The sequence below is a fragment of the Styela clava genome, chromosome 15, assembly GCF_964204865.1.
Source record: "Styela clava chromosome 15, kaStyClav1.hap1.2, whole genome shotgun sequence".
In the NCBI taxonomy this organism is placed as follows: domain Eukaryota; kingdom Metazoa; phylum Chordata; class Ascidiacea; order Stolidobranchia; family Styelidae; genus Styela; species Styela clava.
In genome coordinates this window covers 8,783,887-8,809,330 of record NC_135264.1, presented here as the reverse complement: position 1 = coordinate 8,809,330, position 25,444 = coordinate 8,783,887, and the positions used below count along the sequence as shown (strand labels likewise).

Genomic DNA, 25,444 nt, shown 5'->3' with positions numbered 1-25,444 from the left:
TTCTTTTGGTTGTTCCGCACTTCTCCCGCTTGTTCCACTTTTCTGAGTGGCGGTAGGCTGCATATATATTGTGGAGCATATGGTTAAAGTGAGCATATGAAGTGAGATTCATGCGATGTTCTGTATTACGACAGAAAAGATTGCTGTCATGTGTCAGCTAACGCGAAAAGCTAAAATATCGCAATGTCAGGAGAAAAATAAAGACAATAATCGTGTCCTCCGCAACAATTTGATGAGCATCTTGACCCTCGGTGCCAAGTCACGCCAGACTGAGAATGAGGGCATTGTTTTGATTAGTTGCTATCCAATGTTTTGTTTTGATCAGAGATGCTGATGCACGTTGACTTAAGAAGCAGTACAGTAATAGTTAGAAATGGGATATGGTCTCAATAGCCTCCACCGTATAGACTAAAGTTTGGCAATATAGACAGCGGGTTGACCTTAAAGCATGTACACATGATGTATACTCTTAATCAGGTGTAGTGTTTCATGTATTGCAAAAACATGGACGCTAAAAAAAATTGAGGATAAACGAAGCATCGAATCACAGAGGCGCCTTGATCTGGAAGGTAATTCATTACATGTTTGCCTTCTTTTCAAATTTGTTACGTTTTTCAGTCCAGGGTTTCATGCAAATGACTGACTTAAATTTAGATAAAGAATAAGCCTTTGAGCTACGTAAATTTGTAATCTGAGCTCGATCCTGTCCTATTATTGACAAAAGAAAATGTATCGGAGTAGCTGTTTGCATTATTTTTCACCAAACACGAATACTGGTTTGCAAAAAAGGGCAAAGTCTTATCGATCACTAAACGCTTTTGGGTGGCGCTTTAATTCAAAAAACCCTTTATTTGCCTCATTGCCTGCTTGCCTTTATCTGAATAAATTTTGCCTGTGATAAGTCAAGTTTAAGTACTGAACTTAATATGCAGAAATAATATATATCGCACTCAATGAAAACTAATGAGAACCATCGGCGAGGTAATCTCTGACACTGTAATATCGTCTTGTGGTATGTCCCATCGCATTCGACCAAACTTGGACCTTTTAGGAAATAACTTTTGTGAAGTGAATACCCGAAGCTGAATACCCGCTCTTGGTGATCCCTGTCTAGTAACTACGAGTTAACAGTTTTATAGTAGCAATGCATAGAAAATTTTATTGAAACATTTGTTGGCGAATGTAAGGAATGAAATCATTGAAAATGTAAAACGAAGCGAATAATGAAGCCATTAGTCATATTGAACTAGTAGTATTTGTGTGTTGACTTGGTTTTCATAGAACTAAGAAACGACAAACTTCAGACATGGATATGGAAAAATTGCTAAAGTAAAATATGAACAATCAATTTTGTGGACTCACAGATTCGATCATATTCAGCCAAAACATTTGAAATGTAATTGTGTAGTTGGAACCTTCATAATTGGAGGTGTAAGTCAAAAGATAAATAAACAAACAAAATGTTGACAAAAAGTTAACGAGTCAAAATGAATCTTGTGTCCTCTCATATTATTTAGTATAAGCGGAGTCGTCATTAAAAAGGAAATAAACGAAAAAAAATGATAAACAAATAAAAATGAAGCAAAAATGTACAAAACGGTAAAACATGAACCAAAAAATAAAGAAAGTATACAAGAAAATGACGAACTCGAAAAAGTATGAAATTTTTGGTGGCAAGTACTAATTTGTATAAATTACCATTTATCTATAAACGCTTCACTTAATAGTCATCCACTTAATAGTCGACAAATTTTGTCACATATACCAGCCCATTGTAAAGCGTATCACTAAATTGAATAAAAAAGAATTCCAATATCGAAGTCAGTCTGTGTCTAGGTCAGACATTATGTGAGAAATAGGCAAGGGGGATGAATTTTGAAGCGAAAAAAAATGCAAAAATAGAAAAGTGATATCGCATTTTGACAAAAGCAAAACGACGGGATGTCGATTTACTAAACATTCATATATGAAGTTCTATAAATCGAAGTTTGTCGTTATCACTATTGATTTTGTTTCTACATGTAACTATTGTATTGTACAATAATGCTCGGTCATATTGAGAACTAAGTTTTCTAAAATTAAATCACTAAATATCGAGAAATTATTCATTTCGTTCAGGTAAATCTGGTTTTACTACACAAAAGAACAAGAACAGGATCATACTCACACAGGATGTGGTGAGCTGAGCACTCTTTGTCAAACTAAAATGATTCTAAACATTTTAACACCAGTACAACATTACAACTACAACATTTTGGGGCGAAGACAAGCCTATGACACAAATTTTCAGTAATTTTAAATTGGTGGAAATGTCCAAACAGAAGAGCTGCGATTCTCCCAAAAATAGTAGCGTCTTACGTATCAGCGACAGATAGATAGACCCTTTATTGAATAAAAAGAAGAAAAAACGAAAATTGTATGGCGAATCACGGCTTTTCAGTTCTGGTTAGACACGCAAATAGTTAATTAGTAGATTCTTCCAGATGCATGGAAGAATATAAAAGTTTAGTGTATCTGAGTGCCTAATTGCACAGAGCCATATTCAGATAAGGATGCTCCCTGATATTTCGAATACTAAAAATTCGATCTTCATTTTAATAGTATGCTTTCAAGTCATCGTCATAAAACGCGCACATCGCAGGTATTTGCCTTTGGCTAATTTATTCTAAATGATGAATTAGTATTTGCAGCACGGTATTGTCACACGGTATCACAGTCATCTGCTAGGAGCAGTCATATCAAGTTTTTCTCATTTGTATCTGCTCCGCTCTGGCAATGAACTGTAGGAAATGTACTTCCGTACTCCGATCGGTTTGAGGTAATGTGTTGTTTTAGTCCACTTTATGACTCGGACGGCGTTGTTTCAGTTGCAAGATTTGGCAACGGTTGCTAAATCATGACGTCACAAATTCTGACTAGTTTATGCCTCGTTTTGCCGCCTTCTGTGAAACTTAGTTGCCAGATAACGGTATCTTTTGCAGTTTATATGCTTCGCGGCACGAGCCATTTTGATTTGGTATTTCCTCCATGCGTACCAGAAATCGGAATGATCGACGATCAATCGGGGTTCATACTGGCGGACTTTATCCGGATTCATGTCAATATCCTAAAATGGAAAAGAAATAGTTATAATAGGGCGTGAATGATTGTAATATGCTAATACATTTTAAAAATTTCTCTCTTGAGATTAAAACCAATAAGTATGAATCGAAGGAGATCATCGCCTTTTTCTTTGTAAAAAAAATTATATAGTATGAACAAACTATAAATAGATATTAACATAATTCAATTTACCTCAGATTTATCAGCCCCAGTGACGTCAACCTTGACCTTTCTACCCATAAGAAGATAATGTCTGTATGGGCGCAATTTGTGGCAACAGGAATTTGAAACCCATATGTATTCACGTCTCATAAGTTTGAATCGTCGCTTGTATACAGTGAGGACCTCGACTTCATATCGCGCGAATCTCCCACGCTGCTGGCGTTTTGAGATTATTCTCGCATGAACAACTGAAATGAAAATATGCCCAAGTTAGCATGCTATTTTAAATGCAGACTTGGTAGGTTCTAGCAGGCAGAAAGTACCGGTATTAAGTATAGTAGGTAGCATAATTAATAAAACTGACAACAGCAAGGACAGAGCGTGATTTGTCATCTAAAGGTGAAAGATTGTAAATGACCTAACCCCATCTCTGACAAGCAATATCTACTCAACCAAAATGTTATGTAAAATTTCCTGGGTTACCAGGGTCGGTACTATGCATGGAGCGAAAACACATCGTTGTCAAGCAGACGTATTGTCTGCCAAAATATGGCAAATGTTTATTCAATTTAGCCTGATATTTGCGATTTAAAGTCACCACGTGCGAATGACGCCGTCGTAGAACAATGGATCAATTCACACACAGGAAATTCTTCGAATATGTCAAATTTTATGAGTGTTTTTTGTAACCTCGTCAGTTTGTGTGTTCAAAAATAGGCTGAGTTTGCAAAGGTAAATTGTTTGAGCTTTCGAAAAGGTGTTGGGTATTTCCAATTAAGAAGTCGAATGTAAAATTAGATGAATATCTTGTCACGCCCCGATAGGAGCCTTTCGAAGCCTGTTTTTTATTTTTGTACTTTATTTTAGTAAAAAACTCCAATATTTGGTGCGCCAATATTGTTTTTGATATTGTGTGTTTTCAACAGCGCGCAGAAATTTAAACTTTTGATAAGATTCGTAAAAATATTTTCAACACGTATTTCCCAAGAGTTTTTGAGGGCATACCGTTTTCATAATTATAACTAGATTTTGATCAAATGCACAAATTTTTGTGTTTTTAATATTTTTGTGATTCTTTTGCTTTGGCTATTATCTTACATCATCTTATCAAACAATAAATGTATTCTGGTAACTGTAAAATCTCAATGAATAAAATTATTGCCGGTGAATTAGCCTTGGAAATGACCGATAAGCAAATATTTTTCCGACACCAGTCTCTTAGTTACATGTCTTCTGTTTATAAACGCCGAGTACGATGAACCAATTTTTACTAGATTGACAACCACAAGGTGAAAGACTAAACCACTTGAAGCGCAGTGATTGGATTTAGATTTATTTCAATATACACAACCATGAACAGGGCGTTAGTATATTTGTATCGTAAAATTTAATCCGCAACAAAGGCCTTTTTAAAAATATATATATAAAGAGGACCCAGATCAATCAAACTTTAATGCCCTGTGCACACTTCTTGGGGTTATTTTAATTGTCTTCAAACACAACCCTAAGGCTATGTTTAACAAAACGCCATTTCCATAAAACTTTAACTTAGGTCGTGACCTCAGAAGCAATTATCCGACCATAATGTAACAAAATGAGTTACATGTTTAAACATTTTAGTAGGATCGCATGGAAAAAGTCACGATTTAACAAAGGTAGTAAGTAAACGCATAAAATGTAAATCTGATCCCAATAAACGACGCTATATAGTTTCATCATGACGTACTTGATATGCTTGTGCATTACATCCATATTTATATAATGAACATAATTTTAGTCAAATAGAATCGCGTCATCAACTCATTGGAGTAAGTGTTTACCGGGTCGGTGGGATTTACTCACATTGGAACAAACAGACCTGTTATTGCAAATTATTCGCATTATTTTGGAGCCAGGTTTGATTACACCTATTTATTTTATATTTTTTCATAATTCTTGTTTTTCAATTTTGCTCATGTGACCAATAAGTATTGCCAATATTGGAATTCCTGGTACTTTGGGTTGCAATAGATTTATCACCTTTCTATACTTTTGCTCATTCTAAACCATTTCGTTTTCAATGCCCAGCGCTTGTATTTGTCAAAGTATTACAAATCAATTTTTAATTCTTGGTAGTAGTAACCGCGACATTGTAGTAACGTAAAAATATAAAATTAGGCGTAGTCTTGATGGTACAAGTTCCCAATCACGATTTATGATTACAACGACTTTGCGTCCACCACGAAACAAAAATGAGTTTGTCGGATTAAACGATTACAAATTTGTTTACTGCAAAAACGTTTCTAAATGATAAAAGGACATAAATAAATCATTGAAGGTATTTGTGGTGTTCTGCGTCAGTTTTCAATATTGATGTTTGGGTCAAAATAATCCGGTAATCGGAAGCGTATTTGAAAGTATGAAATGATGTAAATAGTGTTTTAACCAAGAAACGTGCCGGTTTTGTAACGTTCTGAATTTATGTAAATACAGGGTTTTTAATTTGACACGACAAATTAAAATTAAATTGAGCTACAAACGTTGACCGTTTTGCAGTTCCGGAACGATTTTCATAGCAAGAATAGCATATTCATTACAAATATTTACTCTGAGTAAGTTTAATGCACTCGCTTCACATTGAATTCAGTTTCAAAAGTGGTGGATCTGAAACCGCTAGTAAACTAAGTTTTTGCCCCAATATTTGCGCAACAAAATACACACAGTAAAATAAATTTAGGCTTCATGCTCAGAATGAAATTAAATTTGAAGTTCAAATGGAAATTGTGTTCACACAAAGGCTAATTTTGTACATAAATATTTTTGAAACCAGTTTTCACAACACATGGATACATTCTCAGACATTGACTCTCTGAATTACTTAGAAGTCAAAACAATGTCATTTCCTTCGTAAATATTTTTCTGTGATAAATTAATATTGACTCTATGCATATCTCTCTGCGGGGGGCATTTACTGCTTTCTACTATTAGGGTATGTCTGTGTCATGGCGTATCATTTGAAACAAAGATGTATTATTATAGTATACAGTATGACCTGCACTTGAAAATCGGGTATTAATTAAACATTTGAAAGAATGCTATTCTGTAATTAGCTATTTACTTTGCACTCAAATATGTGACCTTGTTATGTGAAGCGCGGAAGTGATTTATTTTGTTTTTATATTGCTGTTTACCGCTTGTAATATAAGCAAGTAAACACCTTCGTAAATATAATGTCCTTGTCGATAACTGTTGATGACATCATCCATGTTATGAACTCATATAACTTATTTTTAATTAAAAATTATCATTTTACCTTATAGGTAGAAGACTTGAGAACCCATCTATTTGTAGTTTTTAATCGTTTTACACTTGAATGTGAGTAATACTTTCTACATTTATACGTACAAGCTATATAATATCTTTAATCCCCGTTACAAATTATGATTGAAACTATCTTCTGACACAACATGATGGTGAATCATACTTATGTCAAAACCATAACTTGTCATCTTTCGAATAGGAATAAATGTTTGTTTTTTGCAAATGAAATCTTATCTCAGCTTTAGGCTATCTTTTATTTCAATTAGGTTCATATTGCGGCGTGGATTTTGCTTATACCAATGAAAACGTGCTGACATTTTCGAAGTGGTTTTGCATACTTTTGTCGACAATATTCACATGGTTGTGGATAAACCAAATGTTATCCAATAATTTTAAGTAATCGTTGTTGGGAACATACCATTAGATTTTGTAAAAAATGTTGAAATGTGTAATACTCGCAAACATTATTACATACAGTTTACTATTCTTCAATTTTGAAGTTAAACTTATCAAGTTTTATCTAAGTATAAATCTGCTTAATTGTTCATTTTTGTGGCCTTTTAGCACTAGCAAAATAATTTTATCTGATATGTATCGACAATACGATCTTCAATGGAATGAACGGAAAAAGCGTTTTATTAAATATTTTATCTCGGCTACTACCGATTGTTTATAACCGTAGATAATATCGGATGTTTTAGTTCGGTTAGTTTATTGTTTTTTGGCAAATTTGAATTATGTTATTATTACAAAGGATGACGTCATATGTCTTCAAGGAAATATATTTTGACTTGAATTTATAATGTTACTGTGTAAAATAGTGGCAATATATACCTAAATAGCTTAGTGATTCACTTACCAAAATCACTCTCGCAGAATTGTCGTTTCTTGTTGAGTGTTTTCTTACAGGTTGCCCCACAATAGGAAGGACGAGTGCTTGGCTTCCGCGATGGTGGCTAAAATAGATGCCAGAAGTAGCTGTTAGCGAAGTTTAAATGAAATCACTAGCACAACGGAATTACTACATAATGATTTAATTCTACAAATAGAATTTTTTTTACCAATAAATAAATACTAGTGCTGAGTTATAACTCTTTTTTGAGTGAGACCAGGTTTCAGGCATTAATTTTTGAAAGATTTATATATTTATAAATTTGTTTGAAAAAATACAAGTAAACTATTCTATCTACCTTTAACTCGTCAATAGCAGACTGAGTAGTAGTTGTCATGGGTACTGTTGTTGTAGTAGGTTCTGTAGTGGTAGTTGTTGGAGCAAGTGTTGGTGGCTTTACGGCATTGAAATCAAGTCCAGCTGCAGAAATTTTTGCTCTATAGTCTTCTTCTGAAAGTGAATAATAGAGGCGGTTATAAAAGAAAAAATATTTTTATATATCCAAAGTCCTAAAAAATCATTTTGAAGGGGAAATCAAGTTGGGATACTGTTCGTTAATGAAAAGCTAACCCACCTTCATCTGGAACCACCAATATTGCTTTCTGCATTTTGAATTCTGCGAAGTCACCGGATTCCTTTGCGGAGTTCGGCATCCAGTATTCGTATTCGATAAGTGGAGCTTCTTCTAGAGTCAGAACCTGAAATTGAAGTAACAACTGTTACAAAAGATCACCATAAGCTGTTACTAGTATACACTAGAATAGGCTGTAGTATGCCCCTTAGTCTAGGACTAGATTACCGGCACTGTAACGAAGCCCCAATCTACATTAAATTGAAGGTACTCGCTCTCGTGTATTTGGTTTAGTATTAACCGCGTCATATTTCAAAAATATAATTTAATGACGTATTTAGTTTAGCTAAAAATAGCCAGTTTTGTACCGCTACAAAGAAGAGTAAATGAAATTGCGAATACCTAATGTGCCAAAGGTTATCTCGCTCAAGCGAAAACATAATGAAAGGGAATAGATTACGTCAAAATAATCATATTAACCTTGAAAGGGTATGCTTATGGCTAAATATTCCCATGGAAATAAATCCGTTTACTATACAAAAACATAGATAACAAATGTCGTCAATGCATTGTTGATATAATATAGGAGAGGAGAATGGAATTGTTCTAAGGAAAATATGAAAATCACAATTTATCGCTAAAATATGATCACAGCGACGTTATCACTATAAATTTTAGCTGTGAAGTCGCGGTATTTGGAGTAAACAATTTTGTTTTTATTATTATCTTACTATATAACAAACTCAAAAATCGTGTACAATAAAAGTTGTACAAGCTGTATGCTGTTATCAACATTCGGTTTCCCCCAAGAAATAGAACATAAAATTTTCGTTACGTTATTCGTGCGTCAATCTCACAGCAAGACTGATAAATATAAAATGATTTATGAAATACACAACTGCGGCGACTTTGAAATTTGATTTTTTCACGACATCTTTGACAGATTGTTGATTGTGGCCGATTGAAATATTCTGTCTACAAACCTACATGTTCATATGAAACATGTGATTCAGTTACGTACAAGAATAACTTCTTTGGCGTTTTTTAGTAAAAAAATATCGTCAAAACTACAGCATCATGACGCTTAAGACCAGCATTCGAAACTTAGTTCTGTAAAACGTTAAGCTTGTTACTGCTATTTAATTTCGTACATACATTTACCCCGTATATCAATGGGATGTGGGTTGATTTATCATAGCGCTAGCGGCTAGCCAGACTCATAAAAACCTTTAAATGTAAAGTATTTGAAAATAAAAAAGCCCACCCGTATTGGTGTAACTATCTCAAAAATGTCTAGCGACAATTTGTGTCACCAAAACAGGTACATTGTCACATTGTCGTACGACTAAGTATCGTTTAACAGGTAGCGCATTTAGTTTCGTTCTGAAAGTGCCGTACGTAGTACAAGATCGCCAACTATATTTAGCGTCCGGCTTCATTAGCAGTTATTTAAATACGACCTCCTGAAACCAGAAACATCCGTTCTGTTGAAGGATATCCGCTACCGGAAAATTGTCTTGGCTTACAGATACGCGTACGACAAACGAAATATTAGACGGACAAGTAAAATAGAAGCGCTGAGCTTTTGTGGACCAGAAACATTGACTTTTATCTCAGACAAAGTTCCATTTATGGAGTTATATAACCGTGTAATAAGGAACATGAGTTCATACAAAAAGAGTAACGTTTTAGTTCACATTCACAAGCGCCTTGCAGAAATGTATTTTTGTTTGAATATATTAGGTATTTTTTGCCTCAATTTGAAGTCTGATTAGAGACAAGAAACCTCAAAATTGCATTTAACGTCACGCCAAGACCCTCATTTTGAACCAAATTTACCATATAAAAAAGTAAAGATTTGAATTTGATATACTGACATCGATGGATTATATCATTAAATTGTAACAGATCACGGAATACTGAGAGATGTTAACGCAACGCAAACTAAACCAGGGTTATATGTCATAGAAAGAGCAATTGAATATCTTTCAGTAACGAGATAAATTGCAAATTTTAGAAAAGTTGCTGATCGCTGCAGGATTGTAGTCGTATAATAGCAAAATCATTTTATAAGTTTAGCAGGGGTTTCACAAACATTTACTATTTTTCATACTTTAAACAGTCCTAAAGCATATTAATGCACTGAATTTTATGTAAGGCTTTATTTAGTTGCAAGCAATATATTATCCAACCTCTTGATAAAAATCAAATACAAAAATCTTTACCATGATATATAAATCTTCTGTGGTTGGTCCGGCAATAGTAAACGTTTCTTTATCTTTTACTCTTTCATAGTGAAGAGATGTTCCAGCGGTCGGGAATTCTCCAGGCCAACCTATCACCCAGTTGCCATTTATAATGTATTTCTCACTTGTTCCTTCTCCTTCTTTTAAAGCTGAAAAATAAGTTTGAGATTATAATCTTAAAGTATTACTGAACAGAGAACCTTGTTTTAGTTAGTTGATTATAATATTGACGTTTATTTTCCAAGGTAGAAAGAGTTGATTTCGAAATCTGGTTATTCCAATGAAGTCAGCTTTTTGTTACGTTGACCCCTACTACTACACAGGAAAAAGATTACTTCGATATTCGGATCGTACTTTAAATTGTCACGTCACAATTATTTCTCCTTATGTTATTATGTACATTGTTTTTAACGACGGAAGTCACATTGCCCCCCAGTGTACTGGATTCCCACTTATATCCTCATCTTTGCTCAGTGGAGGTGTCGAACCACTCCATTTACACTCTACCATAGAAATATTTGAATCGTTTTTGAAGAAAACTTGTTTAAATCATATACTACAAATGTCCCCTAACGTGTTTTAGTATTGAGATCAAACAGAAACGGTTTAATAAATCTTGAAGATGATTTACCATGCTCTTCAAATTCAAGAGCAAGTACAGTACACGCGCCGGAATGTCAATATACCGTTGTAAACCTCTAAGAATTGGTCTTTAAGGAAAGTACCACTAGGGCGTGTGTACATAGATACTTATGTACAACACTTGTGGCGTTGTACTAATAAATCATTGCTTGATTTTACGTACTTTTGAGGTTTTGATAAACCTGACTATCGTCAGATATTCTCACGTTTTGCGCGCTCAAATATATCTATCTCGTGGCGCGTCAAGGTAGATTATTGTTGAATTTTGAGAGTTATTCCTCTGATTGAAAAATGACTACATTAAAATAAAAGAGAAATATTCAAGCCATAATGGCAGCGTTGAAGTTACAAAACCTGTTTGACAAGTAGTCTCATTTACGTTTGTTAAACGCTTTGGCTTCACAACTTCTCCGGCCAAACTCATAACAAATTTGTGAATACTGCGCTACACTGATGAAATTCCCAATGTTGCAGTTCATAAAGTCGTCATGATTATTTTTACTACTGTGCGTCACACTTAAGGTAGCAACGTAAATTATTTTTATTGCGTAAACCTTACGCCTGCGCGTGACAACGTTAAACATACACAGTCACTTACGCACATACCACCACGCCCGCAGGTAAACATTCCTGGATGGAAAACATTGAAATAGTAGATGTACAGGCACGACATTTCACCCTATTTTGGCAAAGTGTCACGCTTGATGACACTATAGATAAATACGTAAAATAAAGTAAGTCTATATGTAAACCATATCAGTATCTCCAGGCAGAGTAAATTATCGGATTTAAAAAAATACGGAATATTAACACAGTTCGGCTCTGATTGGTGCGAGTTACTAAGTTTACTAAAATCACAAGAATCTTTCCGTTTGGGCTAGTGTACCTGTTGTTAAATCGTGAATTTTTTAAATACCGCTGCCCATTATCTGACATAGATGCAATTATGAAAAAGGTATGCTACGCCTTACAGAACCACGGTAACATAGAAAATTTGCCACAAAACTACCCACTTATATCGAAATTTGATTTGTTCAAAAACCAAAAAATTGTATTAAACGATCAAAATGAATGATTTTTACAAATAGTTTTTAACAGGTGGCGATGAATAAATAACACGATATAGCGTGACAAAACACTTTCCACTGATATTTTTCAATCGATCATCGCACACACCTACTGGTTATTCAAATATTTTCTGATATTGTTAGACGCCGCCTAGTATTTGGATAATGGTACACACGCACAAATGTTTATCAAAAAGTAAATGAGATCATTGGAATTTTCTCGAAGGAAAGGAAAGTTGGACCAAGAATCATTATCACGTTAGCGAACACAGTTTTATCCGAAAAAGTCGCCGCATGTAACTCTTTCAATAGCTGCTGGGCAAGAAATTTACAATTTTTTTTTATCACAATGGCAGGGCTGAACAATCTGAATATTATTCTCAGTCTAAATGTAGCATAGGATAACCCTGTTTTATAGTAAAACAGGCAAAATTTGTAACACAACGCCAACATTATTCAGAAGATTCATTCGACTTTTTGAATATTTAATATGTCTTGAATATACTATTTTTTTGCTTTGTTTGGCAGCGACCATTACATAAGAATGTCGATAGCTCAAGTTTTTTTGCTACCTATCGCCTATTCTGTATCATTCTTATATATTCAAAAGTTCCAATATGCGATTATCTATTTTCCATTAAATCAAAAATGACCTTCGACCCGGAAGATTTGGCCTATTTATGGCTGTGTTGCGTGATACTCGTCATTTTTGCAATGCATGACATTCCAGAGAGATAAACTGACTAAACATCGAGTAAGCTGAGATATCGGTGTTTGTTTTGTGTTTGGCGGTAAATATTTGCTCGGAATCCGAGAGATTTGTTGAATTAAACCAGGATAATTTAAAAGATTTGTAAAAAATCTACTACAAAGATAATCTGAAACACGGGAATTTTTGTCAGTGTACTGGTAGTTAAATCAAAATGATTTAGGAAGTTTCCAAATCATTGATTCTGACCAAAATTTAAACAAAAACTATAATAAATGTTTACAACTTACCCAAATAGTTCTTGTTATGATCTTTTACATTGATACGTGTAGATCCAGAGGGAATTTTCACAACTTCATGATAGCCGTAGCTTGATGCTGTAATAATATGAAAAAAAAATTGAAAATGGCAAAGCATAAAGGATGGATGAATTGTATTGTTAAAATTTTTATAGAGTATTTTTCAAAGAAATGAAGCTAACAATTGTCAACGACAATCAGCATTGTATATTAGTTCTCGACATTTTTCGGTACCATACGCCGGAGGATACACATTCGATACCATTTGGTGTTTTACTCCACACAAATTGAACGAAATTGCAAATTTGTACCAAAGTAATAAATTTTGCAAATTGAAGATGGTTGCCATCTTCATGTGATTTTTAATAAATATCTTAACAAAATGAGTTTCATGTCAATAAATATTCAAGAAGACAAAAAAAATTAAAATTTGGTTATTTTAAATTTGAAACTTTTTTAACCAAAAAATGCAAAATATTCTATGCCGCCCTACGGGTGTAAATTCCGCAGCTATAAACGTAATATTTCGTAATCAAGTTTGCATTACATATTGCAACTATAAATAACTCTATGCACATTGGAAAGATAATTTCATTTTTATCCACGAGTTGAGCACGGCCCATATCTGGACCATGTTCAGAAGGGAAATAAATATTTGCTAATGGTCTTTACTGAATGATTAAAAAATATTGAATAAAAAATATGAAACTTTTATCTTATATATTAATGTTTCGGGTTTGTCGTTTTATGTAAAGATTATCTGATTAAGTATTGAGCTTGACGCGAGACCGCCAGTGGGTGTTTACGTTCAGTTTGTAAAGTAGAAGGTTGAGGTTAAATCGGGGTCGGTTTCATGTAAAACATGACAAAATTCATGCATCTATCAGAGGTGGTTGTGATTTTAAGGTATTATAGTCTTTAAAATCTGACCAAACAATATTTTGATACATGGAATCAGTAAATTTTTGTTATTTACAATGCTCAAAACTTTTCACGATATCAGTAAAACGTTTGGTAAATACGTTGACGAAAATTTTATCCTTCAGCTGTGACGTTACCGTTACCGCCTTAACCAACATTTTCAGTTCAACGCAACAACCTTTTTCAACGTAAGCGAATATTTTAAATAAAATTAATTATACCAAAAATACAAAATTAAAGTATTAAATTTTGCAAAATTTTTCTTCAAAAAAACTTTTCAAGTTTTTATTTTTCATCAGCCACAAACTCATCTTACTCCATCAGTTCAGTAGCTAACCACAAATTTCATACTTGTATATCAACCGTGAATCTTGCCAAATCAAAATAAACTAAGAACATGTTTTTGTTTTGCAATGCCACAGTGAAAGTAACAGATTTTAAAATGCTGCAATTTGCAATTTGTGCAAGTTTGACTTGTTTACCAAATTTAAGTAGATTAACTATCTAGTAACTATAATAGCGAATAAGTTTTGTATCATGGTGGCTAATTTTTGGTTTTGAAGTCGTACAACGCTGGTGGGAAGACGTATGTGACCAATTTGGTATTCAAATGTAAGCCGTTTACCTCCGATGTCTGGTAGAGTATCAAATACATTCTGAATATGGAAGCAAGTTGAATTGTTTCCTCCGCAGACTCCACAAACATCTTCTGTCATGTTCGATCCGATTTCATTGTCGCACCCAATTTTCTAAGAAGAGATAAGAAAAAATAAGATAATTTTTACATATTTCTGAGGAATTGCATCACCAACAGTTGCTACCGATATCTGATAAATTATAGTTTGTATGGAAAAATTAAACGTGGCTGACAGTTTTTTTTGCTGCAAATTTTTAGACATGAGGTTTTGTAATAAACTCCTATTAGCGGCATTTACAAATACTAGTGATGGGCAATGGCGGATTTAATCTTGAGTGGTCTTTTTACTTCTGCTGAGTAAGATATTGGTAAATATTGTTTTTCTGTTTTGATATAAAATAAAATAGTCGCACATACATCATCCTATCAACAATTCTGAAAATTAACAAAAACCCGCTGGGCAACTAGCGACAGTACATTAACCATTTACAAAAATATACAAACCAAACTCAAATAAATATATAATTCGTGGCACACGCCATCACATCAGTACCAGTTGATGGGTGGTATTTCACAAGTTATTTGTGGTATGTGATTCATACATTAAATTCAAAGTTTAAATAAATAATTTCGATGGAATTTTGAGCAAAAATTAAGCCGTTTTTTAAAAATGCCGTTAACTTCAAAAGATGTTTTTATCAAAATAGAAATTGTGTCGATTTAAGATCGATTTGTGCATTAGAAAGTTAGTGACACGCCCTGCCTGAAGGATGAAATTATCAGAATTATTCCACCATAATTGGACGGTGGGTTTTCGGGTTGTCTCGTTGTATGTTATACAAAACGCCTTTTAAAATCCCATTAAATATTGTCTTCTCAGCTATTGCAGTAAATATATATGGTTTCAAACTTTGTATAATATTAGTTGCATTTAATAAAAGCCGCAAACGGGTTTTTAAAGCAAACGGAAGTTGATTTCAAAGAAAATCAGACTTGCTATCGTGATAGTGGGTTGTATCTTATAATACCACAGTAAGAAAGCCACAACCCACAATATTTGGAGCTGCCATTCAAACACTAGGATAGACGGTAATTTTCACCCCAACTCGCAAATTGTCGTCTCGGGAATGTTGAGAAATTGTCTATTGTTACGAAAATGTCCTTTAAATCACCATTTGTGACGCTTTTTATGTAAATTATAGCGATTTGTAGAGAAATTTGTCACAATGCTGATTTTTATCTGTGACTCATGTCACGTCACAATGTGTGTGAAGCCAATTAATTGTGACGTAAATAAGCAAAATTACCATCCAATTATGTACAAAACCACATATAGTTTGTGAAATGTGAATACTACAACGATATGGAGCAGAATGCGGAAGCTATAACTAATAATTATGATGTCATTTTTGTTTTGAAACGTGATACTAGCCACACCCCTGCCACGTTGTACTTGTGAATCGAAAGTTTCAGCACGAGTGATTCAAGAATTTTACCGGTACCGTTAAACTTGAGTCCTGATTGGAACTTTCTAGGAATTGCGAATAATGGTATCTGTTTTGATGATCTATGAATCGTCCAGGCCGCATGTTGAAGTTTTGTGAAATAGGGTGACGTACAAAAACGTTATGTGTTTGCGTATTTTAGTTATAAATTTTTACGCAACTACAACTACTAACTATTTAATTATTCCATCATTTTAATGAGGGAATGTGTTAAGCGGTAAATTGTGTCACTCCGGAAGACAATTTAAAATTTAACATGCACGATATCGTGACAGAAATTTATCGTTTGGACACTTTCTAAAGCCCTCATATTTGGGTCCATTCAGGTATGGTGAGTTTCTCCACGAAATTTATTCAAATAAATATGTTTTTGATGAAAGTTGACTCATCTGGGTGCATTCATAAGAAATGTCATTGGACCAAATCCTAAATTTTCGTGACAACTACAACCGAAAATTAATCCAAAATACTGGTTCTGAAAGTATACCACTCTTTTAAAAAATATAATTTTTGTTGTATGTCACTAATTTTAGTCAAAATATGCGTTTTGCAACCAAAAAATAGGTTTGAAACGGAAAGGAGATTTCACAATGATCTCTTGATTCAGTAATAACCCCTGAAATGGGAAGTAAAGGATTATAAAGTAACCGCATATTCCGGAAGCAATTTCTCGAATCCGTGGGGTTTGTTCAATTGATCGCAAATCGGGTCATTTAAGTTTTAATGCAAATAAAGTTACTGCACTAAGGTATCTTTAAAATTATTGTGAATGTTGAAAGTAATGTTACTACTTTTCTGGTCAAATAATTATCCGGATATATGTTGTAACCGGTTACATAATGTTGACTCGTAACCAGCTCTTATGCGAAAGGGAAATTTGCAGAAGTCTATTAAAATTTTCAGCTCTCCAATAACATTTTGAGTAAAATGTGTTTACACCCATAAAATTCCACGGAACTTCTATTTGAGAAAAGTCCCAAGGATCCCCAATATTGTAATTACCGATGTCAAATGACCCAAAGATAATAGGGTTCAGGTATTCTATTTGTCATGATTTTAGGAATGTTTCTTTAGGCTAATCTGCCGCATGTTTTTGCAGTGGGTTGGATACACCATGTACGTGGGTGAAACGTTGGGAGCGTCAAATTAGCGGGGTAGGGCGTCGTGTTTTGGGTGCATTGCCGTAAACAGTGTTTAGTAATGATTCTTAAAGATTAAAATTTCCATGAAATGACAAAAATATGTAATTACACTGAAACTGGATCTTCATAATCTTTCTAACGTGTTTTGCGTAACGTGTTATGCGCGTTTTGTCAATACAACAAAATGTGTTTACCAGCACGAGAATAAGAAGTAGTAATAAATTTAGAGATCTGTCGCTTCGGGCGTTTAAATAAACATATTCCAAAATTTATGCAGGATATTCAGCCACATTTATGGTTTATCTTACGCACGGATTAAGCGAACAGAAAACGAGGTCAGCCAAATTTCCACATCCACACGATGAAATATTATTTGTATTATAACATTATACTGCAATGTGAAAATTTTCTGTACTAACGAGATTGTTACTTTGCTATTGCTTTTTAATCATGTGAACTCTCTTACCGTGCATTCTCCTTTTATGCAAATATCTTTTCCTCCATTTCCGCATCTTGTACCATCTTCTGCTGTTCCGAAAGAACGAAAGTAATGAAACGTGGAAATGAGGCAAGCCAGCTCACACGTATTAGTTCCTGTAATATGTAGTTGCCACACTTTACTTTAGTAGTTTACAAATAAACATTTTTTATTATATAGTTTATTATATTGCTGTATTAACATATTTTCCACGAGTGAGTTAATGTCTTTGATACAACTAAATGGCTAGCTATCCCCATAACCGACATGGAAATTTAACAGGACCAAAGGCCGTGGCTTGTCATATTGTTGGGTCATCCCGTAATAAATATAAAAATCCTATCCATTAGGTGGCTTGCAACATTTTATAAAAACTGTAATATCGATTGTGCTATCCCAAAAATGATCAATAGGTCCACCTCATGTTAAATGAAGTTTATAACTGCAAAATTTTATTCACTGCACCTGTATATGGAATCCATTTAAATGTCTTTGAATGGTGAACATGCTCGTTCTGTCGAGAACATTGAAGTTCACGGAAGCTTGGGGAACTTTCTGGGCAATCCTGAGGAAAAACAAAAATATTTTCCAATTTTTAACATGTTCAAAATTTTTGGGTTAAACATTCAGCGCAGTAATTGATAACAGTACCACGTAGCGCAACAAAATTTAACAATTTTGTAACTTTATCAACTATACGAAAGCGTTATCACTGAAATATTTTGCGTTCATCGGAGATAGGAATCGAGATAGGAAACTTCATACAAGTATGTCAGAACTATTTATGGAATCTACATTTAACGTTTTTACCAAATAAAATTTAAATTTTCAAAGGGAAGAATCAGAATCTGAAATTCGAGTCAGTAATTATGACATACGAAGCATTGCTAGTGCGCTAAGAGGGGGAATATCGGTTACTAATAACCTAATAGTCGGGTTATACGATCCGAAATATATCGTTAAAAAGTCAACTTAGGATTTCGAGGTGCAAATATCGTGCATATAATAATGGCATATCGACTTGGCATTTTACTCAAATTTATTTCATCCTACGCAGAAATATATAGTGTTCACTTCAGACGAAATATTGGTATTAGATTTCAACATAATGAAAGTGTAAGGCTAGAACAATATAATGACCAAATATAATACAGATATGCATGCAGCCTTAGAAAACTCAATTCATACTGATCAAAATTTTTTTTACAGATTGGGTAATGGATTTTAGCTAGACGTTTCCGAAAAATAAACATTTCATTAAAGTTATAAAAGTTAAAAATTGAGGTATTTGAAAATTAAAAGTTTCAAATTTCTCACTTGTGTATTGCATAACTCATGTTCAACAGAAATACCCTCGCAGTTGACTTTAGCACTCGTTGGGTATCTGTAAAAATGTCTATAATAATACGAGATAGAAAAATCCACTTCATTTTCACTTAATTATTGATACAATTAATACCCTATATATATTGATTGATAGTTCAACATCCAAAATTAGTTTCAAGGTTGTCACTTAAATACATGTTTTTTGTTATACTCATTTTGCAACTCTTTGCCTGTATTTTTTGGGGCAGTTTTGACTTGCCAAGATCATTTTCATCGAAAAAATGTCAAGATTCTCAAAATTTTTCTTTAAATTATATCCCATAACAGATTTCTTTCACAATAAGCTAACGTATTGTTTTCAAACAAAGCAATATTTACTTAAATGCTAGAAATAACTTATGCATTGTACAACTGGTACGCGTATTGTGAAAAACACATCTGGGCAGAATTATAGGGATTAGATTCACTTCCAAGGTTATTTGGCTCCATTTAGAGGTCAAATATAATGAATAGGCTTAAATTCCGATTTTCAGAAAGTAATCTTCCTGGTGTAAGGTGGTTATTTTAAGATTCGTTCCACGAAGCACTGAATTTCTTCGTATGGAATGAAATTCCTACCTTGAGATGCATTGTCTTGTACGAGACGACACGCCGGTCCCACACGTTCGCGAACAAACGGACCAATCAGACCAACGAGTCCAGAAATGGGCGGTGGCAAGGTCATCACTTTCGTCTTCAGGTGATCCAATGTCCAAAAGATTTACGTCTACGTCACCCGGTTCAACCAGACCTGGCATTTCGGGTCCAATTCGCATTTGTTGTCGCAAAAAGTCCTGCCTTGCAACGGTGTCCACGCCTCGTTTGCCGTTGAAAGCTGGCACAAGCGGAAGCGTTGCATCTTGACTAGGATCGATAGCCTGCAAAAACAGCAAAATTTCGCTCAGCAAAATGTTTTCATTACCACGAATATGACAATATCAATTTTGATATTGCGTGCTAAACTGTGACTCTACAATTTGTGAAAAAGCTTACATGTTTTTGTTTGTTTAATGAAGAGCCCGAACCCACAGACGTAGGTTCAATCTCAAGTGGAAAAGACGAGGAATATGACAAATTGAAATAACATTTATTGTAATATAGTTTATAATTCGTATTGACTTTAGGATAGTAACCAAGCGTGCGACATAGTTAAACCATACTTAGTAGTTATATCTTATCTATATTCTATGGTTGGAATTGACAAATGTGTGGTAGGGGGATATATCAGAATGTCGCGTGCTAAGGTATTTTGATAAATAAACATTTATTAAAATGCGGGAGATTACGTAAGAAGGATTTGAGTCATTTATTATCCTTCATCCCGGATGCTGAACTCCATCTCTCGTTTTTTATACTTCTCTCGTTTCATGGAGGAGACTGACTTCAATATTGATATTGAATAATATGCTTTGAATTGTTTTCTTAAATTTGATAAAATTTCGAGCACCACCTCCTCACTTTTCCCCCCTGATCCATGAAAATTTATAAAAAATAGAAGTATCCCAAAGCACGCAATTATTGTGCCCTATTTTCTCAGATGAACCCAATGTTGCGTCAAAATCGTGCGTTGCGTGCTAAGGGCGTATAAATATGCTGATAACTACATGACATATTCAAGTAGGACCCTCTTGAAAAAGATAAATTTTGACAAGAATTTCTAAACATGCCAGTCCAGGAGAACTCAAGTAAAAGACCTTGTGTTTATTTGTTCATCTATCATTTTCGACCGGATACTTTTAAAACTGTTTGTAAAATTGATCTAGATTTCTACGTAAATATCTTTCGTCGAGTGTGAATTAGTGAAGTACTCAGCCAACAAATATTACATTCGGGCCATGAATATCAAAACCTTTTCAAATTTGAATTTAATTGTCCTGCGCCATGCTCATGCTTGTCAGAAAAACAATAATACTAATACTGCGGAATTAAAAAGGCACCCCACTTTTATTGAAAGCGATAGAATGGGGTTTTAAAAAACATATATCAGATAAAATATGATAACAAACCGTAGCTCCAGAAAATAGCTACATATTTTGTAAAAAATTTACCACGAATTTATGGCAACCGTAACTGAAAAAAGCGCGAGGTGCACGTTGCAAAAATAGGGAAGAATGTGTTATCAATGCATGAAAGAGCGAGGCGTGTCCTGTATTTGATATTTCACGGTCCATCGAAGTAAAGATCCCGATGTTCCAATTTATCAGAACTGATCCGACGAAAAGATCTATTGTAATTGTTTTGTTGTTGTGGTGTAAAAGTCTGCGGGCTACCAGACACGTATGTTGGTAATAACGAACCATTAGAACATTATCAAATTCTCTGCGCTTTTATGTTCCCTGAAAAATTAGACAGGATGCTTTCAAGATACCAGGAGATTCGCATCCATAAATCAAAACAAACTGAATAGATCGCGTGCGAGAAAATTTTCAACTTATCAGTTGTCATTAGCAACAATGTGAGGGGATGAATGGGGACTAATGGCGGGAATATTTAGCGAGTAACAAATTTTTTTACAATTTGTCGTAAATGGTACTTGTGCAATTATCTATTCATCATACATGGTGAGCTACGAAGTGTGTTTTTATTTAAGTAAATATTTTATTCATGTAATCGTGTTTAAACAGCTTGAGAGAATTTTGAAAATTCATTGTCTGCATAAAAAATTCTGCGTCGGCGTAAAGTTGGGCTTTTAATGGGCGGAACATTTCAAAAAAATTGGGTCGCATAAAAAATTCGGCTAATTTACTTTAGTGTTTCACTTTCGTTCTTTAATTTCCGTTACGAACTTTCCTACTCCATCCGGTAAATGAAGCATGATCGTACACATTTGAAAAAAAAGTGTTCTATCGCAACAGAATTTTGGCACGCCTACTTTTCGATGTGCATAATTTATAGTATCTCCCTATACATGCGTGCAGTTTGCTAACAAAAGAAATTGAAAGTTGACATTCATGTCCATGGGTCAATAGTGACCAGGGGTGGGCGAGGTTTTTGGGCCAAGGGCCAAAAATTGTGCCCACCTAGACTGCTGGGCCATGTAAGTGTGACGTAATAAGTTTCATTTAATAAACAATATTTGCAGTATGTTACAAAAGCAAAAGTGGAAAACAATAAGCCTTCTGCCAAAACTAAATTTATTTGCAATCTCAACAAATTCCTTAACTTATTTTTTAACTGAAACATCAAAATATGATTTTAGTTTGACTGTTGCAGCATCTGGCGGGCCGGGGCTCCCGAAGTATGCGAACCAAGATGGCGGACATCGGAATGTAATATGTGTACTAGGTTAGGGTTAGGCCATAATTTTAGGTATAAATACTACGGGAGGCTCTTGGCTATTCTTCGAACTGATAATAGGACTAAAATAAGGAAAATTGGAAAAAAATTATCGCCTAACCCTAACCTGTTACCCATGTTACGTTCCGATGTCCGCCATCTTGGTTCGCATACTTCGGGAGCACCGGCGGGCCAGATTGAATTACCCAGCGGGCCGGATTTGACCCGCGTTCCGTAGTTTGCCCATGTCAGGTCTATACTTATTTGATGATTTGTTCAAACTATTCCTACTTGCATTATATATTTAGACCATATTAGATATCTTACAATAATATTTTTGTAATTTTGTCCTGCTTTTTGACACTATATCGCCGCACGAAACTTGTGTTACGGGGTATCCGACGTAACACGTGCCAAAGTGATAAATCAAATGAAATATAACACTCAACTAAGATCACAGGTATAGATATGTATTTAAAAAGGTTCTATTAACATTTAAAAGCATCAAACATAGGTTTTTTTCTATTTTACTTTGTCATTTTGGATTTGTTTTGGAAGATAAATGTTACATTATTGACCACACCACAACACACCTTAGGCTTCTTACAATTGGAATCAATGTTTTTTTGATTTGTATTTAAACAATTGTTTTGAAGTCGAATATGAGAGGAAGTATGTGTTAGTGCTTTATTTTACGGGTGAGCGTGCGGAAGTTTTCTCCATTCAAAAATTCCAGTCATAATATTGTATGTACATTTTGAAATTGATTATTTTTTGTTTGTTTGCCTGGCGTCCATGATCAACCTATTTATTATTTCATTGGTGGTGCGTGTATCGCCATAACGATTATTTTAGAGCTGAATAAAACTTACTTGATATGACACTTCGAAAGTATATTGAGTGTCAGGTAAATCAATTCTGTTTTCAAATACTAAGTTTTTCCTATATGGAATTCAATCAGCATGTATCGTTAGGTTAAACACAATGTAAACATAGCATATACATGACGTTGTAACTTATAGTACATTACTGACAAATACATAAAACTTAATTCGCTTACCTCACTCCAAGTAAAGCAGATAGCAAGTGTAGTTATCAGGATCATTTCATTCATCTTCATTCTGATATTGATGACGTTACGCGGTAACTTCAATCAAAGTTTAAAGCAAGTCTTAGTTATATAGTATTATATAATATCTAAATAAATATATATATGTTAATGAGACTTTGCGTTTTGTAAAGTGAAATAGACTACTTCGAAACCAGATTACATTGTATCATTGTTTTGCATAGATTCAACATTCTACTGAAAAATTTATTACCAGCTAAATTTCCATAACGTAAATTAAATGTTCGACAATTTCCATTTTTTGCAATCACAACCATTCAAGATTCCGTAATCATCCTAACCGTGAAACAAAACTAAGCGATTAATTGTTAGCATCCCTTGATCGATTATATCCAGTCTGCCTAAACATTACTAACGCTGTAGTGAAGGCACCCAGATGAACCAGAAGCACGTTTGTTAGCAATGCTATAAAATGAATTATATTGAGAACACCTGTGCTTTATAGGTTATATAATACCTAAATTTGAACTAAGGAAAGTATCGTAAACGGAAAGGATGGTTCAACTGAGAGAAAACTGTAAGCCGTAATAATATTTTTAAGACTTGGCAACAGGAATATACGCAATAACACTGATGGCTACAAGACAAGATTGAGGGGTATAGTGATATTCACCACGGCGATATATGATTGTATCAAATATGCATGAGTAAGTAGGGTGGATGATACTCTATGTTTGGGAAGCAATGTTGATTTGATTTTCGTGTCACGTTATACACGACATGCATCGTACACGATATTTACCTGCTACCTTGGCATTTTATACGACATTCCAGCACTATGATAGTAGTGATAAATTTGTGAAGTGTTTAACTGCTTGGTATATAGGTCTTCTGGGTACGTACGTTATGTAATGATTAAAACCTATCGTTCAGCCCATGGCCATAAAACGTAGTTCTGTTCCAAAGTTCATCAAGTTCAAACAAGAGCCGCAATCGTAAAACTGTATTTTCAGCCATTACGAGGTCAAATATTGAATCTACTATGCACAAGGCTAGATTTACGTAATGAGTGTTTAACTTTTATCAGGAATTATTCTTGAATAGGTTTTTGGTTCATCATTCTATTTAATTACATCCATTTTTTTATGCTATGATTTAGCTCCTATTTCGTGTTATACGACAAATCTAGCAGATTCTCCCAAGAATTGAGAATTTACGTTGTCCGCCTCGGTGTCTCTGACTTTGACGATTTTACTATCTCAAAGCAATAATATGTTTTACTGCACCTGCCTCCCAACTCTGATCAAAACTAATTCTGGTGAAATATTGCCAATGAAACTCCTAACAGCGACTTTTGTCGCGTCGTCGAGTCTCAAAAAAGAACCTTAGCAAGATTTGACAAATTTGTACTCGACTGTGCATACGCCATAAATATCGAACGGATGTACGGTAAAGTTTTATGAAATTTCATACTTGGTCTGATAGTCTTCCCATAAACTCACCTGTCGGTAACATAAGCAAACAAAGTCCTTTGAAAAGAATTCTGGGTAAACATTTGCATTGTGGGAAATTTATTATCTTCCAATATGAAATAAAGATTCTTATATTTGTAAAAGCTTTGAACGAGCGATTGACTCCGGAATTCAAATTTTTGAGATTTGTCAGACTGTTTAATTTTTTTAGCCACAGAAATTAAAAATCTACTAACTCAGATTTCAAACAAAAACAGGAGTGAAGCTGATATCTGACAACTAGATTTGTCGCGCGTAACTGTACCCTGAATATGCATGCATCGATATATACGGTAAAGAGATTAAAAATAATACAATGAAGGAAAAAGGCCTAGCCTCCACATTTACCACTAATTCCCTTATCAAATACTTCAAATTCCGAGTCCATATTTGTTTAAACAATAAATTCCTTTATTTCATGCTGAATCACTTTGCGGGGACTTCTGACCGGGTGTATTAATCACTATAAGTGTTTAATCAAGTAGATGACGTCACAAGCTGATTTAGTATGAGTATCAAGTATGTGATGACGTCATAACCACTTTCATAA

General features: G+C 34.3%; 1 protein-coding gene across 2 annotated transcripts; it reads right to left on the bottom strand.

Annotated features, from left to right (window-relative positions):
* Positions 1–1,131: 1,131 nt before the first annotated feature.
* Positions 1,132–23,512, bottom strand: LOC120334580 (ADAMTS-like protein 5). 2 transcript variants are annotated; one of them, XM_078120669.1, is made up of 13 exons: positions 23,375–23,512; positions 19,618–19,916; positions 18,991–19,057; positions 18,139–18,238; positions 17,662–17,789; positions 14,537–14,660; positions 12,982–13,068; positions 10,253–10,422; positions 8,031–8,154; positions 7,755–7,906; positions 7,424–7,520; positions 3,295–3,512; positions 1,132–3,106 (listed from the first exon to the last, which is right to left on the bottom strand). In XM_078120669.1, the coding sequence occupies exons 1-13, from the start codon at positions 23,432–23,434 to the stop codon at positions 2,921–2,923; spliced, it is 1,812 nt and encodes a 603-aa protein (XP_077976795.1). In that variant the 5' UTR covers positions 23,435–23,512; the 3' UTR covers positions 1,132–2,920. The 2 variants fall into 2 exon arrangements, with proteins under 2 accessions (XP_077976795.1, XP_077976796.1); XM_078120670.1 differs by having other exon boundaries at positions 7,755–7,903.
* Between the last annotated feature and the right edge of the window lie 1,932 nt (positions 23,513–25,444).